This window comes from Propithecus coquereli, unplaced genomic scaffold (genome assembly GCF_000956105.1).
Source record: "Propithecus coquereli isolate 6110/MARCELLA unplaced genomic scaffold, Pcoq_1.0 Scaffold30, whole genome shotgun sequence".
Classification (NCBI taxonomy): domain Eukaryota; kingdom Metazoa; phylum Chordata; class Mammalia; order Primates; family Indriidae; genus Propithecus; species Propithecus coquereli.
Genome location: NW_012148619.1, coordinates 4,348,542 through 4,367,336, shown reverse-complemented (window position 1 = coordinate 4,367,336; position 18,795 = coordinate 4,348,542). Strand labels below are relative to the sequence as shown.

The 18,795-nt window shown below is 35.5% G+C and overlaps 1 protein-coding gene across 1 annotated transcript in view; it reads right to left on the bottom strand.

The window, feature by feature from the left end:
* Window positions 1-17,790, bottom strand: part of CCDC73 (coiled-coil domain containing 73) — a 93,828-nt gene extending 76,038 nt beyond the window's left edge. Inside the window, 2 exon segments of the mRNA XM_012649625.1 lie at window positions 4,761-4,832; window positions 17,653-17,790. Coding sequence (XP_012505079.1) covers window positions 4,761-4,832; window positions 17,653-17,790 — 210 coding nt within the window.
* Between the last annotated feature and the right edge of the window lie 1,005 nt (window positions 17,791-18,795).

The window sequence follows — 18,795 nt, the reverse complement described above, 5'->3', positions numbered from 1 at the left end:
TAATTTCTTTCTAATTTTAGTAGAGACGGGGTCTCGCTCTTGCTCAGGCTGGTTTCGAACTCCTGAGCTCAAACAATCTGCCCGCCTCGGCCTCCCGAGAGCTTGTTTTTATCTCTTAATGAAAAAAAAATATATATACACACACTAATGTCTGAAGAGAGATGGGGATTGAACAGAGTACCTGGCAAACTTTCTTTCAAGAGATATTTTGAAGTAACTTCCTATGTAAAATATCTCTTTGATCTTTATTTCTAATAAATGTTGCTTACAGAGAAACTTTTTTTTTTAAAAGCCTGGTACTCTTTTTCCATTACCCAAAGAAGGGGAAATCCATGATGATCTAGTCTCTGAGCAATGACTATGCCTCAAAAAGATTTATTGGGAACTCCCCCTAGATTAAATCTAGGTTTAATCTTTTTTGTTGATAGGTCATTTTTTGAAATTGAAAGGGTAAAAATATTAGGCAGGATACACTGTCAACAGTCTCAACTGACATCTAAATTATGACTCCCTTATCAGAGTTTTAATCAGCCCAGATGACAGAACTTATACTACTCAGCAAAACTTGTCGATTGTTAAGAGGTAAGAGAGTTAATACTAACGGCAGCTACGCCTTTGGAGTTATCCAGGGTTTTGGAATACTGTAGAAACAATGAGGGTTTCTGACCTCAGTAGGAATCCCAATTTCACTTGGTTAACAATTTTAAGTGCTCTAATGCTTCCTAAGGAGGTGGCTATCATAAAGCCACACCAAAAGGGATAACATAAATGCTAAAGGAAATGTCCTAATCTTCATGACACATGAGGGTCCTGACCCTTGTGATATCCCAAAAAGCCAAACCTTTGGAGAAATTTAAAAAGGCTGTTTTGTAAGGCTCACAACTGGCTCCAGAGTCTAAAAAGAAAACATGATTATAAATTACAAAAAGAAAATCTTTCAGGACACTTTCAGGACAGACACTTGGTGGCACCAGAGGACCTCAACAGAACTTTGCAAAAATTTTACATAAAATTACCCATCAGAGCAAGAACAAATTGAATATTATACTCAATTAGCACTGGTGGGGAAATTTTACTATGCTTGCTGAGGATGTCTCTGTTGCACATTTCTGTCACCAGCACCATTCTGGTAAAACTGTTATCCTTGTAAATCCAAGTCTCAGGGTCCCTATAATCACTTCCAAGTGGACTTCCTAAAAACAATCCCTTCAATGGGTTCTGAAGGTTTTCTCATCATTGCTTATATTTTCTTAGGATAAACTGATACTTTTTCTTGCCAGAGAGCTACAGTTCTGTAAGTAGGAAAAAATTTGATTTTCTATTTCCAACCTGAGGATCTCCAGTGACAGAGGCATTCATTTTACTGGGACTGTCATTAGAGAACTTTGCAAAGCCTTGTCACTTATTTAGAAACTTCATTGCCTCCATCATCCTCAATCTTCAGGAAAAGTCAAGAGCTAATGGCATATTAAATCTAACACTGTTGAATTTCCAAGAGCAAGAAAAGGTTACCTCTAACTCACAATACCATGAAGTCAATACTCTTGACACTCATTGGCTTTCACCATTTAAACTTGTTAGAAATTGCCATACGAAGTTGACTACTTCTCTGATTTTGGACACTTCCTTACTTCAGAAAAATGTGGTAAAGTACTCCAAGAGACTCATGCAATATGCTTCATAGTTTCATCACCAACAGATAAAAGTTGCCTTTCCTCTACATAACTTAAAACTTGGAGATAATGTCTTCTGAAAATGACCCATCCTATCAGGTACTTGGACTGCTAGCACAGTAGCTAAACTCCAGGGCATAGATCCTTGGATTCGTGTCTCCTAAATAAACAGACACTAGGTTTCACTCTCCAATGCTTGGACTACCATTCCATCAAGAAATTTAAAACTAAGGAATCGAGAAAATTTCAGAAGCAGGTTGTCTTCAGAAAGAAACAGCTTCCACCCAAGATCTTTGGATCAAGAAGGAAACTATTAAATATATGATACAGACAGCCTCCATCCAAGACCTACAGAATAAGATCTAGATCAGGGGTCAACAAACCATGACCCACAGGCTAAATCTGGCCAACTGTCTATTTTTGTATGGCTTGTGAGCTAAGAATTGTTTTTATACTTTTTTAATGGCTAAAAAGAAAAAGAATTTTAAAAATACTTCAAATCACTTTAAAAATTGTATGAATTTAAATTTCAGTGTCTATAAATAACGTTTTATAGTAACATAGCCACATTTATTCATTTAAGTACTGCCCATGAGCTGGTTCACACTACAACAGATTTGAGTGGTAGTGACGGAGACCACATGGTCCACAAAGCCTGAAATATTTACTATGACTCTTTATATAAACACCAATATCCAATCTAGATAATCAGAGCCACAGATTGTGATGCTTTGATTTGCAGGCATTTGTTCTTTATTTTCCTAGATAATTGCTTTTCTCTTTGTTAATAATCCAGAACCTTAAGTGAGTAAACACATACTATTTATTAACTATGATATTTCTAAGGTCTTTATCCTTAATATTGCTCTCTGCATTCTTGGCCACTCTATGGTATGAGTCCAATTACTAACTGAAATTTGTTTATGATTTGGGGATGGCCTCCGTTCTTTTGGTTTAATACAGGTATTCTTGGCTGCTGGCTTAAAAGTGATCTAAAAATTCTGATGATAATCTTTTCCTTAGTACTTTTCCATGTCGGTGTGTTCAAATATACAACTTCTGGAGTCTTAAATACTATTGCACAGCCACTGTCTTATTAAATGATCCAACAAATGATCATCCAAGAAAAGAATAGGAAAAACTGATATATATAGATACACACACCCTCGCGCACATGCGCGCGCACACACACGCACACATACACACACACGCACACACTCACACACACCCATCACCAGAAACAACCTTATATGCTCTCATAGACTCATCATCAAGCAGCATAAATCTTGATTGATCACATTCTAAATAACAAAGTTTTATTCTCCAGCTCAGGCTGAAGAAGCAAAGGGAGACTGAGAACTGAAACCACCTGAATCAATACAACAGAACTATTAGTACTAACAACTGAGAATACCTGTATCATCACAACTCAGTTTCTGTTCCAGGAAACCTTTACCCAGTAAATATAAGACTATAAAAACCAATAAATTATATCACTGTTTCAGGCTACAAAAAAATTATCTGAGACAATAGTTTATTTGGGTAAACACCTGGTTTATCAAACAATAATTTACTCTCAAGACTAGCTTCAAGAACCTCATGTTGCTATATTCACCAATCTTAAAATACTATGTTACAAAATTTGCCCAATCCCAATCAATACCCTGCCTTAAAAGATCTGTCTAAAGTCACTCAGGCCTAGACCTCATAGCCCTCTACATATTCCAATTATGATTTGCCCCTTTTGAAACATTACTAAGATTCTGTAGTGTTTTCACTTACTGAAATGAGTTCTACTAAACATAGCTGCTTTATTAACAAGTTCTTTGGTGATATTCTGGGGAATGTGACAAGGCACTTCTAATTTACACTGCCAACAACACATGAAAGTTCCTTTTTTTCTACAAGTTTGTAAAGTAAGTTAGGAATCTGGCTTTTTCTTCAGATGGAACCCAGCTCTAATACCATTTCTTGAATAATCTGCTCTTTCCCACTGATTTGAAAGCCACCTTTACCATTCACTAAATTATCTCATGTATTTAGATTTCTGGACTCTATTATGTTCCATTGAATAACTAACTATATACCCTACCAAGCTATTTTAATTATTATAGCTTTATAATATGTTTAAAATCAAGTATGGCTATTTCATCTCCTTCTTTTATAAAAATTTCCTGCCACCCTTGTATGTTTATTTCCACATAAACCTTAGAATCAGCTTAAGTGCCCTGAATATGCTCTTCATATTTTAAATTGGATTTATTAGATTTATTGATTAACTTAGTGAATCTGATAACTTTATGCTATTGACTCTTTCTATCCAAAAACAAGATATGACTTCACATTCTGAAATCTGTTTTGAGCTTTAATTTGTACTTTGTATTTACCTGTTCTTTCTCTCCACAGACAGGTCTGTTTCCAATCTGTCCCTCATATAATCCAACCTTGGTTTTACTCACATATATTCTGTACAACCTTGCGGATCTGTCTGGCCTCAAAATTCCAATAATTTCTAGTTTGGTCTAGAATTCTGATTCTGATGTGTTACCCCCCCCCTCAAGTTCCTGTGTCAATATTGCCAAATACTGAGAACAGGGACCATCATAATTAAGCTTGCAATTTTTAGCTGTTAAAATTACTTTGATGGAACATACGAGAAATAATGCCATAAGTACTTCACTACAAATAAAGCTACAGAGAAAATGAGAGCTGATACTATTTTTTTATATTTTGTTACATTATGTAACAACACCCTTGGAAAATATGGCACTAGTTATGAGGTTTCATTGCTTTCAAAATATTCTAATTCCCCTGTAACATACACTGTTTCTCAGATGTAAAATAGCTCATAGCTTAGTAGTTTTCAGTGTTATAATATGAAAAAGCCTGAACAAAGTTTTTATTCTGTTTTCTGGTAGCCCAAATGTTACCAACAGTTTTATTTGGGATTTTCTTGAAACTTTATTTAAAATAATGCACTACCCCCAAATATGTTAGAAAATGTAAAAATTAACTTTGCAATGAGGATTAGAATATACTTTAAAATAGATACTAAAAATCCTAATCCGAAGGGAAAAAAATACTTACCTTTTGCCATTTAAGTTCTTCTGTCTCCACAATAATTTTACCAATTTGCTCTTCATATTGAGTTTCTGCTTCCTATGGTCAAAAAGAAAAATGCTATGAAAATTAGACTTTAAAACCTCCAGTTTCAGCTCTTTCGAGAAACAGTATCCTCTTAGCCTTACAACGAGAAAAAAGCTGGATGAATTGCAAATTAAATGGACAGATCCATGATAGAACTGAGGTCCCAGATCTATCAAGTACCCCAAAATCTGGATACAGACAGGTACCTGGAGGGAAAAACAGAACCCCAACATTTGTTTACCTGGACATAAGCCACTGAGTAAGAAGACTGATTCATCTAAAAGTCCTTAATAAATTACTAAGAGCAAAATGTGGGCTACTGTAAAAATGTGAATCCCCTGGGGGTCCCCGAAATATGAAGGTTTGTACCCTCTAGCAGGCTTTTCTTCTAAGAAACCCACCAAGTGCTTACAGGAAGGTTGAGAAGAATCCTGAGAAAGCTTTTCCCTATGGCACTGGCTGTGTAGGGGAAGAACGGTCACAAACCATCTTCCCTATTTTCCCTACAGACCAAACGCTTAATCTGCAGGGGAAGGGCAAGAAAAACTATAGCTAAGGACACTGGTGCAAAACCTACGTATCTGCGCAAGGGGACCACACTCGCCACTGAAAACTCTGTCTAGACAGATCTGTCTTCCTTTCCCCGAAGGAACAAAAGCTTTACAAGGAGAAGAGCAATAAAAACTACCACCTGAGAGCACCTGTGGAAACCCATGGCAGCTGGGAGGAGGATGACTGGAAAAAGAAAGCAACAACAGTTCTATCATTGGGGGAGGGGCAGGAATACATGCTAGGTCCAGCATTACTTATGAAGGAGGGACCAAAACACTCATGAGGAACTTATCCTGAGACTCAGGTTCACCTAAGACTGAGGCTTACTGAGAATATCAGAGAATGCCCTTCTTCCCTATCCTGCCACCGCCAACTCACCAATAAGCATAAAATAAACAGAACAGGGAGATACAGCTGGGAGAGCTGTAAAGACAGATTTTCTCTGGGAAGTAGCACAAAGGGAACACTCACAGTCAAGTGAGGAGGCTCAAAGCCAAGCAGTCATTTTAGAAAAACTCTCTGGTTTTGTTTAAAATAATGTAATACTCCTGAATTAGCCCATACCGTAAACATAAGGTTTTTTTTTTTTTTTTTTTTTTTTTTGAGACAGAATCTCACTGTGTTGCCCAGGCTAGAGTGCCGTGGCGTCATCCTCGCTCATAGCAACCTTAAACTCCTGGGCTCAAGCGATCCTCCTGCCTCAGCCTCCCGAGTAGCTGGGACTACAGGCATGCACCACCATGCCCGGCTAATTTTTTCTATATATTTTTAGTTGTCCAATTAATTTCTTTCTATTTTTAGTAGAGACTGGGGTCTCGCTCTTGCTCAGGCTGGTCTCGAACTCCTGAGCTCAAACGATCCGCCCGCCTCGGCCTCCCAGAGAGCTAGGATTACAGGCGTGAGCCACCGCGCCCGGCCTCTCACAAATTTTGATACAAAAATCCTTAATAACATATCAGCAAACAGAATCCAACAATATATATAAAAAAAATTATATACCATGGCCAAGTGGAATTTATTCCAAGTATGCAAGGCTGATTCAACAGTTGAAAATGAATCAGTGTAATTTACCAAATTAATAAGCTAAAGAAGAAATATCAATATGATCATATCAATTGACACAGAAAAATCATTTGACAAAATCTAACACCCACTCTTGATAAAAACACTCAGTAAGTCAGGAATAGAGGAAATTTCCTTTAATCTTTGTGAAGAATATTTACAAAAACTTTACCTTTAACATCATATTTAATGGTAAAAGATTGAATGCTTTCACTATAAGATCAGAAACAAGGCTGGGATGTCTACTCTCTCTGCTCTTATTAAACATAGTACTGGAAGTTTTAGCCACTACTTATGTACTAAAGCATAAATAAATAAACAGATTGGAAAAGAAGGAATAAAACTGTCTCTATTTGCAAATGACATGATTGTGTACATCGAAAATTCTAAGGAACCTACAAAAAAATTCCCAAAACCATTAAGTGAGTTCAATAAGGTCACAGGATACAAGAGCAACACACAAAAACAAATCAATCGCATCCCTACATTTTAACAATGAACGTGCAGAAATCAAAACTAAAAATACAATATAATTTATAATTACACTAGAGAAAATGAAATACATAAGTATATACTTTAAAAAATATGGCCGGGTGCGGTGGCTCACGCCTGTAATCCTAGCTCTCTGGGAGGCCGAGGCGGGCCTGTTTGAGCTCAGGAGTTCGAGACCAGCCTGAGCAAGAGTGAGACCCCCGTCTCTACTAAAATTAGAAAGAAATTAATTGGACAACTAAAAATACATAGAAAAAATTAGCCGGGCATGGTGGCGCATGCCTGTAGTCTCAGCTACTCGGGAGGCTGACGCAGAAGGATGGCTTGAGCCCAGGAGTTTGAGGTTGCTGTGAGCTAGGCTGACGCCACAGCACTCTAGCCTGGGCAACACAGTGAGACTCTGTCTCAAAAAAAAATATGTACAGCATCTGTATGTTAATACATACAAAATAAATGGATTAAAAACATGCTGAGTGAAAGTACCCTACCTAAAAACATACATAATGCATGATTCCATTTATATGAAATGTTAGAAAAAGTAAAACTAATTGAGTATGGAAAAATATCAAAAGAGTAATTATCTCTTGTGGAGGGAGTAGGAGTAGAATTTTCCTGGGAAGAGGCATGAGGGAGCTTTCTGGGTTGATGGAAACATTTTATATCTTCATAAGATTTTGCATTATATAGTTATATTCATCTGTCAAAACTCATTGAATGTACAGCCAGGATTTGTACATTTCATTGTATGTAAATTTTAGTGTAAAGAAAAAAAGCTGTAAAGATATAGTAAACTGCTTTATGATATGCATTTTAAAGTATTTAGGAGGAAGTGTACTGATAACCGATATTTACTTTGAAATCATCAAAGAATGACATCAAAAGGATAAATAGATACATGATAAAGCAAGTATAGTAAAATGTTAATGGTATATGAGGGTTCACTGTAAAATTATTTCCATTTTGCTGTATGTTTGACAATTTTCATGACAAAATATTGGGAATAAATCAAAGAGCAGATATTAGATGAAATATGTACTTTTTAAACAAAATACTTTCCTATTACTTGTATTCTTTGCTTTATTATACGCACATACACACCCTTACGCTGTTACTCAAAGATAGACTTTCATGAAAGTTGTCTTACTTAGAATGTTTTCAGCAGCAAGTAACAACAAAATCCAACTCACAATGGCTTATGAGAGTTACCATATCACATGAAAAGGAGTCTAAAGGTATAAGCCAGGTGCAGTGGCTCACACCTGTAATCCAGCACTTGGGAAGGCCAAGGCTAGAGTATCAAGACCAGGAGTTCAAGACCAGCCTGAGCAACATAGCAAGACTGTGTCTCTACAAAAAATTAAAAGAATTAGCTAGTCATGATGGTATGCACCTGCAGTCCTAGCTACACGGGAGGCCAAGGCAGGAGGATCGCCTGAGTCTAGGAATTCGAGGTCATAGTGAGCTATGATCGCCCCACTGCACTCCAGCCTGGGAGATAGAGCAAGTCTCTGTCTCTTTAAAAAAAAAAAAAAAAAAAAGCCTAAAGGTAGAGTGCTTCTAGGATTGTTATTTCTGTGGTTCACTCAACAGTATCATCAAGAACCATGACTCTGCCCACCTTTCCATTTTGCCATTATGAAAGTGATTTTCCTCAGGCTTTCCATCCCTCGAGGTTGTAGAATGGTTATTTTAGTTATAGGCATTAAGGACAAATCAGAGAGTATCTTGCAGTAGAAAAAGTACATTCCCTTAATAAAAAGTTAAATCCTTTCCCAGAAGCTTCCCAATGCACATCCCCTAATATCTCATTGGCCATAACCAGGTCACATGCCCACTCCTAAGCCAGTCATTGGCAAGGGGAGTACACTGGATCTTCATGAGTAATTAAGACCAGCGAGGATATATCTGACTCACATTCATGAGAAGCGGAACATAAGACACAATCAGCGTTTTTCCAACATGGAAGAAGGAAGGAAATGTAGGTATATCAACAGTGTATACTACATTATATTAATAAATGAATTAGGAAAGATTAGACTCTCTCACAGTAATACATATCTATTGTCAAAATATGCTGAAAGAGGAAATAAATGTACATATATACATTTTTTCTGGGAGGGAGGGTACATAAAATATGCATCTCTTCTCAAAGCAGTTGGACTGAAAATGTGTAAGACAGTTTTCATCATGTATGTCTAGTTCTCTTTTAATCACTTCTCTTTTAGTGGTTAGAGTGGGTTCTGAGATCTTACCATGATTCTAGATACTGTTCCAAGAACTTTTTATATATTGATTAATTTAATCCTGGGTATAATTTTATGAGGTAGGTACTCTTACTATCGCCATTTTATACATGAGGAAACTGAGGTAGCAAGAGGATAAACCATTTGCCTAAAATTACCCAGCAGGTAAACAGCAATACCAGTATTTGAACCCTGATGATCTGTCTCCAGAGTCTCTTAAATGCTGCATTATATTACCTTTAGGATATCTTAAAAGTAAGGTAGATGCTGTAGGATACTATGGATTGTTATGATACACTCCTTTCCCTCAAAAACTTCAGAAGTTAGGCTGGGCATGGTGGCTCACACTTGTAATCCTAGCACTCTTGGAGGCTCAAGTGGGAGGATCGCTTGAGGTCAGGAGTTCAAGACCAACCTGAGAAAGAGCAAGACCCCATCTCTACCAAAAATAGAAAAATAAGCCAGGTGTAGTGGTGCATGCTTCTCATCCCAGCTACTCAGGAGGCTGAGGCAGGAGCTACTCAGGAGGCTTGAGCCCAGGAGTTTAAGGTTGCAGTGAGCTACGATGATGCCACTGCACTCTAGCCAGGGTGACAGAGCAAGACTGTCTCAAAAAAAAAAAAGAAAGAAAGAAAGAAAAAGAAAAAAACCCTTCAGAATTTAATCTTCATATCCCCCCAAATTTAGAAAACCATTCAAAATCATTTTACCTATGTTAAATATGCAACTACATTCTGATTATTCAGTAGAACATTTCAAAATAAGACTAGAAATTTGTTGAATGAAAAACAAGAGTAAGAATTGCTTTGAATGTTCTAATACTAATATTTTTCTATATCAGAAATCTTTATACTAGATTAAATCAACTAATGTGAAAACAGTAGTTTAAATACCATTGTAAAAAAGATTTTTTAAAAACATTAACTTCTAGCCTATCCCATGAATATTATAGATAATTATCTTGAATACTTTTTAGCTAATCAGACTAAGAAACTATCTGGAAGAGTGATTAGTATTTTCTTATACAACATGAGAAACTAATTTGAACAATTTCGTAAGAGGTGGATTATGAGTTTGAAAAGGAATGTAAAAGTACCCATTTACAGTTTTGGCTGTTAGGACATGTGCCTGCTGTATGTACTATGTCCCTAAATCTGTTCAGGGTCAAGAATTGAAAAGGCCTGACCAACACACAGCCCATCTTGTAAAACTACAGCCTGAAGCAAGCACTTTAAAAAAAGCATGACACTTTCTAAAGGTTACAAAGAGTAAATAAACCATCAAATTACTCCTCTTTTATTGTTTTTGTAAAAACACTTAAATCCTTGTGGTCCTAAGGCATCTAATAAAAAATAAACACTTTCAAGATTCTATATTCTGGGATACTTTATTGAAGTTAGATAGAATTTTCTTACTAAATTTAATATAGTTTTTCTCATTTACAATTTAAAAGGAATTTTTATTAATAACTTTTTAAAGCTGCTACAGGAATGGATAGAAGAAAAAATGAAAGTTCTGATAAAAAGTTTAACAATTTTTAATAGAAAGCATAAATTAATAAAATCCTAATATAGTAGAAGTATATTATAATGCTATTTTTTGGCAATGTGGCTAACATCCATTTTAACAGTTTTCCATGTGGTATAAAGACATATTAAATATATTCTACAAATCATAATAATCAGAAAGGAGTATGATTCTACTTATAGCATTTTTAATTTTATAGGCCACTGAAGTGCTACTTAATATTATTTACCACATACTATACCACTAATTACCCAGTTTTCCCTCACAACTTTCTTAGAAAATTATTGTTATTTTAGGCTACTCAAAATTCCATTGAGTTTTATTTATTGCTAATTTAGAATTCTAAAATTTATTCTTGTTTAGATATTTAATAAATGTAATGTGCCCTTTCTCTGAACTACCATAATACTTCGCTCATAAGTTATTATGATACATAATACATACTATGTGATAGTATAGTTATTAATTTACATGGCATGTAGTACCTAATAAATTTTCAATTCTCTTAAGGTATAGACTGAGAAATGTTTGTAAAAGGTTATCAAATGAATGCATATTTTAAAAGCCTAAAAGCTTTGTGGTAGAGGTCCTTTATCCCCATTGTACAGATGATTTGGCTCAGAAATATATTTTGTTTAAAAACTTTCAACCTACTTCCAATTTTTAGCATCTGATGGATTTCATATTGAAATCTGGATTTCTAGTTTCTCTTCAACAACTGAAAGAGCTGGTAGCACAAGACCCATTTTTTTTTACCTGGCATGCCAGCTGTAGGTTGAACTGAAGATACAGGTTTTTCAGTTCAACATAATTCCTACCCTACTCACATCATACGCCAACTACCTGAATCCTCACTGGAGTTGAGGTTGTTACTCCTGTGCTATTATTGTTCATCCCTACTCTTTATCAGTAAGTCTGTGGATCTATCTGATAAGGGTATTTATCAGAAATGGTGTCTAACTTCTAAAATGCACACATTGTGGATTCAATATAAAGTATTTTGTTGATTTGGACTGTTAATTTGTTAATTACTATCAATTTAAAACATGCCATTTTTTTCAAATACTATCATTATCAATTTAGGTCCACAAGGAAAAAAATGAGTAATGTTCCCTCTCTCTTTTGTTAATTACTGTATAGTTAAGTAGGAAATACACTTTAGTAGAGTAGGAAAAATCTTTTTCTCTGACTTTACAGTGGTCCCCCCTTATCCACGGGTCTGCTTTCCAGGGTTTCAGTTACCTGCAGTCAATTGCTGTCCAAAAACAGGTGAGTACAATACAATAAGATAATCGTAAGACAGAGACCACAATCACATAACGTTTATTACAGTATATTATAACTGTTTTATTTTATTATTAGTTATTGTTGTTAATCTCTTATGTACCTAATTTATAAATTAAACTTTATCATAGGTATGTATGTATAGGAATAAACATAGTATACACCATATAGGGTTCGGTACTATCCAAGGTTTCAGGCATCCTCTGGGGTTCTTGAAACTTATCCCCTGAAGGGGGAGACTACAGTATTTTGTTGTCTTACTTACTTATGAAACACTTAACTGTGTTTTGCTCATTATAACTAAAGCCATTTTACGATCTAACCCATTACAATATAGCTCAACTTTATGCTGACTACATTATTCACTCCAGGTGATTTATTAGACATATAAATGGAAGAGTATTGAACAAGGAATAGGAGATCTGAGTACTAGTTTCTTAAAGTCTCTGGATTTTAGGTTAGTCTAGAAGCTATCTCAGGTCACTTCCATCTCTAAAACTATACAATTTCATGATCCTGCAAAAAGATTGATGATTTAGAATACATCTCCAAGATCACAGAGAGAAGGGAAGCATAGAGAGGTGATCCTAATAATCAGCCATTTGATAGTTGACTAGAGGCTGAGAAAATGAGGCAGATTTACCAGCAGTCTTATGGGGATAGGCTTAGTTGGTGTTTAGAGCCCACTAAGGAAGAAGGTCGCTGGAAAATATCCTGGGATTTTAGATAGAACCCCTAAAAGCTACACTCTTGGAGTAGAGAGTAGAAATAAACCAACCCTCACTAAGATGGAAACTCAGCCTCCAGTCAGTTCAATCTCTCACTAGTAAAATGTCTGCCCAATGCTAACTTCCAGAAGCAAATGTAAATCTCTCTAGAGAAAGGTAATAACCAAAGCTTCAAATTTCCTTTGAAAATTTCCTTTTTTCATGCACAAAGTCATTCATTCAATCAAAATTTACCCTACATTCCAGGAGATAAGGTCAAATGACCAAAACTGAGGGGGAAAAAAGACAATAAAAATGGATCTACAAGAGGTCCACATATTAGAGTTTATTGACATATAATTTAAAATATGTGTGATTAATATACTTAAGAAATTACACAACAAAATGAACTTCAACAAGGACTGAAAATTATAAATGAAGAACCAAATGGAAATTTTAGAACTGAAAAATACAATGAATGAAATTAAGAACTCAATATATTGACTTTATCAGTAGATTAAACAAAAATGACAAGAGTAAGATTAAGGAACTGAAAGGACAGGAGAAAATAGCCAGACTGAAACATGGAGAGAGAAAAAAATGGAAAATATAGATAAAAACTCAGTAATAATATAGAATATTTGAACAAGACTGACAAAGTTGATCAATATAATTCATATTCTTAGAACATTACATTCAAGAAACACAGACTACACATTCAAGTTCATCAATGCTGGAATATTTATCAAAATTGATTATATGCTTGGCCAGAAAGCAAATATCTACTTATATTAAGTGATTGAGATTATAGAGTATATTATCTGATATAGTAGAAATAAGCTAGAAACCAATTTTTAAAGGTTAATAAAAAGTAAAAGAAAATTCCCAGATTTTTTTTTTTTTTTTGGAGACAGAGTCTTGCTTTGTTGCCCAGGCTAGAGTGCAGTGGCATCATCATAGCTCACTGCAACCTCAAACTCCTGGCTCAAGCGATCCTCCCACCTCAGCCTGCTGAGTAGCTGGAACTATAAGCCCACACATTGTGCCCAGCTAATTTTTCTTTTTTTGGTAGAGACAGGGTCTCGCTCTTGCTCAGGCTGGTCTCAAGAACTTCTGACCTCAAGGGATCCTCCTGCCTCTGCCTCCCAGAGTGCTAGGATTACAGATGTGGGCCACCACACCCAGCCATATACATTTGATATTAAAAGAAAAAAATATATAAACAAATATTGAACTCCAGTTAATAACATGCATACTGAAATATATAACTTCCAACTTACTTGGAAATGCATCACAAAAATAAGATCAACGACAGACGCATATATATGAGATCAAGCATAGACTCTAGATGGTAGGTATAGATGAGATTCCTATTACTGCCGCAACAAATAACGACAAACTCAGTGGCTTAAAACAAATTCTATTACAAAATTATTCTATTATCAAATTTATTCTATTACAGTTCTGTAGGTCAGAAGTCCAAGGTATCTGCAGGGCTGCATACCTCTGTAGTCTCTGGGAGAGAATCCATTTCCTTGCCTCTTCCAGCTTCCACATATATTCCTTGGCTTTCAGAACCTTCTTCCATTTTCAAAGCCAGCAGCATAACATCTTTAAATCTCTTTCTCTCTGACTACAACCCCTACCTCCATTATCACATCGCTTTCTCTGACTCATTCTCCTGTCTCTCTCTTGTAAGCAGCTTTATGATTCTTATGAGAATCAACATCTGGGTCCACCCAATAATCCAGCAAAATCCCTCCATTTCAAAATTCTTAATTTAATCACATCGACAAAGTCCCTTTTGCCATATAAGGTAGCATATTCACAGGTTCTTGGGATTATGACATGGACATCCATGGGTGCCATTATTCTGTCTACCACAGTGGGTATATGGATGTTTACCGTAAAATTCTTTCACCTATTATATACATTTGAAATTTTCCTAATAAAATGTTGGGAAAAAATTAAAATCCAGGAATGCAGATAAAGTGTTACCATCAGAGTAAATGTGAAAACCAAAAACTGGCCGGGCACGGTGGCTCACGCCTGTAATCCCAGCACTCTGGGAGGCCGAGGCGGGCGGATTGTTTGAGCTCAGGAGTTCGAAACCAGCCTGAGCAAGAGCAAGACCCCGACTCTACTAAAAATAGAAAGAAATTAATCGGACAACTAAAAATATATAGAAAAAAAAAAATTAGCCGGGCATGGTGGCGCATGCCTGTAGTCCCAGCTACTCGGGAGGCTGAGGCAGAAGGATTGCTTGAGCCCAGGAGTGTGAGGTTGCTGGGAGCTAGGCTGACGCCACGGCACTCACTCTAGCCAGGGCAACAGAGTGAGACTCTGTCTAAAAAAAAAAAAAAAACCAAAAACTATCTTTTTCCATGACAGAGAGAAATTTTTTCCCCCTTTTAAGAAGAAAGCTTTCTTTTCAATGAGGCATTTCACTGAAGGTACCATATACTCTTACATGTGATCATTAAAAACATTGTTCCTCCTCTTCCAAAGATAGTGTTTAAAAGCACTCAAAATGGTCAGGCATTTGACATATCATCATAGGCTTTCCTATAATATAGCCTCTAACACAACTAGGCCATCTCAAAGGCTGGTAATAGAATTGTTTACCTTTATTATTTTTTTTATTTCAATACATTAGGGGTACAAATGTTTTTTTTAACATGGACGAATTGTATAATGCTGAAGTCAGGGCTTTTAGTGTATGTATCACCAGAATAGTGTACATTGTACCCAAGAGGTAGTTTTTTATCTCTCACCACCTCCCACCCTCTCCCTTTCTTAGTTTTCAACATCCATTACACCACTTTATGACCATATATACCCTTTCTTCAGCTCCCACTTATAAGTAAGAACATGTGATATTTGTTTTTCCATTCCTAAGATATTTTACTTAGGATAATGGTCTCCAGTTCCATCCAAGTTGCTGCAAAAAACATTATTTCATTCCTTTTTATGGCTGAGTGGTACTCCATGTGTATATATACCACATTTTCTTTATGCACTCATCAGTGGATGGGCACTTAGGCTGATTCCATATCTTTGCAATTGTGAATTGTGCTGCAATAAACATTCATGTGCAGGTGTCTTTTTTATAAAATGAGTTCTTTTCCTTTGGGTAGATGTCCAGCAGTGGGATTGCTGAATCAAATGGTAGGTCTACTTTTAGTTCTTTGACGAATCTCTGTACTGTTTTCCATAGAGGTTGCATTAGTTTACATTCCAACCAAGAGTGTATATTGTTCCCTTTTCACTGCCACATACAGAAGAATGAAACTGGATCCCTATCTCTCACCATATACAAAAACTAATTCAAGACAGATTAAAGACTTAAATGTAAGACCTGAAACCATAAAAATTCTAGAAGAAACCATAGGAAAAACTCTTCTGGATGATGGCCTAGTCAAAAGAATTTATGACTAAATTCAGCAACAACAAAGCAAACACAGCAACAAAAACAAATAAATAAATGGGACTTAATTAAACTAAAAAGTTTCTGCACAGCAAAAGAAATAATCAACAGAGTACTCAGACAACCTACAGAATGGGAGAAAATATTCACAAATTATACATCTGACAAAGGACTAATATCCAGAATCTACTAAGAACTCAACAAATCAGCAAGAAAAAAACCAAATAATCCCATCAAAAAGTGGGCAATAGAGATGAACAGATTATTTTCAAAAGAAGATATACAAATGGCCAAAAAACATATGAAAATATGTTCAACATCACTAATCATTAGGGAAATGCAAATTAAAACCACAATGAGATACCACCTTACCCTAACACTGTTCCCTTGCTAACCTGAAATTTTTCAGATTTTTAAAGGAAGTTTATTTTTTAAGTTAGAAATATGAACAGACTAAAATGTAATGTTTAAAACATAACAAAACAGAATATTAAGTTTTAAATAGTGGCATAAAGTTATTTTACTTAACGGTAACATTTTAAACTAATTTTATAAAAATAGTTCTTTGTAATGCTTATCCAAGATATCATTTTTAAAGTAGGATTTCATCTTTAAACAGACTTTTGTTACACCAATAAGTAGCTTTATATAAAATGAACATTGTAATATTTAAATTTTGTTATTATAATAAATCTCAACATTTTATATCCTAGAACAGGTTCATATTATAATAAAAACATTTCAGATCTCTCACTTATAGTTTATTTTCAGCATGTCATCAAATTCTATTGATTCTTCTTTCTGCCTCTTCTGTTCTATCTTCACAGTCATATATAAGTCCCAGTGAACTCACTCCTAGATCATTATTGCAATAGTTTTATTTTATTTTCTTTTCTCCAGAATCTTAAAAGCCCCAATCTGTTCTATACAGTTAACAATATAGTTTTCAAAGTTAGACACATATCAGTCTCAGAAATGAAATGCTTTTCAAGGGGATTTGCATAATATAGATCTCCTGCTGAAATCAACATATTTTACAATTTTATACTATATATCTCCTTTTTAAAAATATCAGTTATCACTTTTAAAAATAAGGATATTTCACTCTTTAAACCCAGAACACTTGCTACATACATTTATTTTGTCACTTAATCATGTGCTGCCTTATTTCATTATTTAATCATTTCATAGGTACCTATATTATAACTTTAACAAAAACATAATCTCCCCATGAGCAGTTCTTTTTCTAGTACCTAACTATAGTATGATCTGTATATTTCCAGGGACTCAATAAATGCTAGTTGACTTATCAAGTATTAACAATCTGAAAATTATTTTTTGATTTAGTTTCCAAATTCTTATTTTCCATTCCCTGCTCATTGACTTAATTTGTCCTATTCGCTTTTACTTCATTATTTGGACTATATATTTTCTTTCTAAACAAGAGGGGCTTTTAGGTCTTTTTTTCCCCTTGAGGAACAAAAAAACTGAAGAAAACAACTTCTCTTATTAAAAAAGCATTTAAAAAAGGAGCTTACCCTTCTCATACGCAACTCTTCTAATGCTTCCAGTAAACTTGTTTTGAAATCTAGTAGCTGAATAGAAAACAATGTCTCTGAAGAACCATGAAGAGTAAAGGTAGATGATGATGACTCAGTCTTGAAATCATCCTCCATATTAATATTTATTTCCTGTAATATAAAAAGGTTTTAACTGAAAAAATCATTTATCTAGGTTTTTCAAGTAAAAAGATAGTTACCATAAAAACGCAACAACCTATATTCCATAATCTTCCAAGTTCAGCACCAAATAACAGTTTTATTATCACTCTTACTATAACATTGATACAAAAAACACTCAGCAACAATGGTCCTATTCTGTTTCTCTATGGCTGAGGCCTTTTCTGGTAGTGGAGTACCCTCAAAGCTTAAGATTTTCTGCCTCTAAATACCAGTCTCCTCAAGGCTGTGTTCATAATCTTGCAGGCAAGGCTTAGCCCTTCACTGGTTGCTTCATGCCAAGGCTGGGATACACATTCTGCTTCCTAAACTTTGCTTTCACATAAAGCTACTTTGCAAGGATAATGGGTGACGTGAATACTAATTAAAAGCAATGCAATCTTCTTCTTCTTTTTTTTTTTTTTTTTTTCTGTTTTGAGACAGAGTTTCACTGTTGCCCTCACTAGAGTACAGTGGCATCATCATAGCTCACAGCAACCTCAAACTCCTGGGTTCAAGCAATCCTCTTGCCTCAGCCTCCCGAGTAACTGGGACTACAGGTGCCCACCACCACACCTGGCTAATTTTTCTATTTTTTTTTTTGTAGAGACAGGGTCTCGCCCTTGCTCAGGCTGGTCTCAAGCTCCTGACCTCAAGTGATCCTTCCACCTTGGCCTCCCAGAGTGCTAGGTGTGAGCCACCATGCCTAGCCATAATGCAATCTTTTAACAAAGTTGGAAGAGGAAGCCTGGGAAAACTGCCTTTTATTAAAAACCAAGGGACTTATATAACTTTCTCTACCCAGAAAATGTATGAGTCAGGCTGCAAAAAACTTTTCAACTTTTACATTTGAAATAATTATCAGTTCACAGGTAACTGCAAAATGTACAGGAAGTCCTATGCACCATTCACTCAGCACCCCTTCCCAATGTTAACATCTTGTATAACAATAGTACAATATAA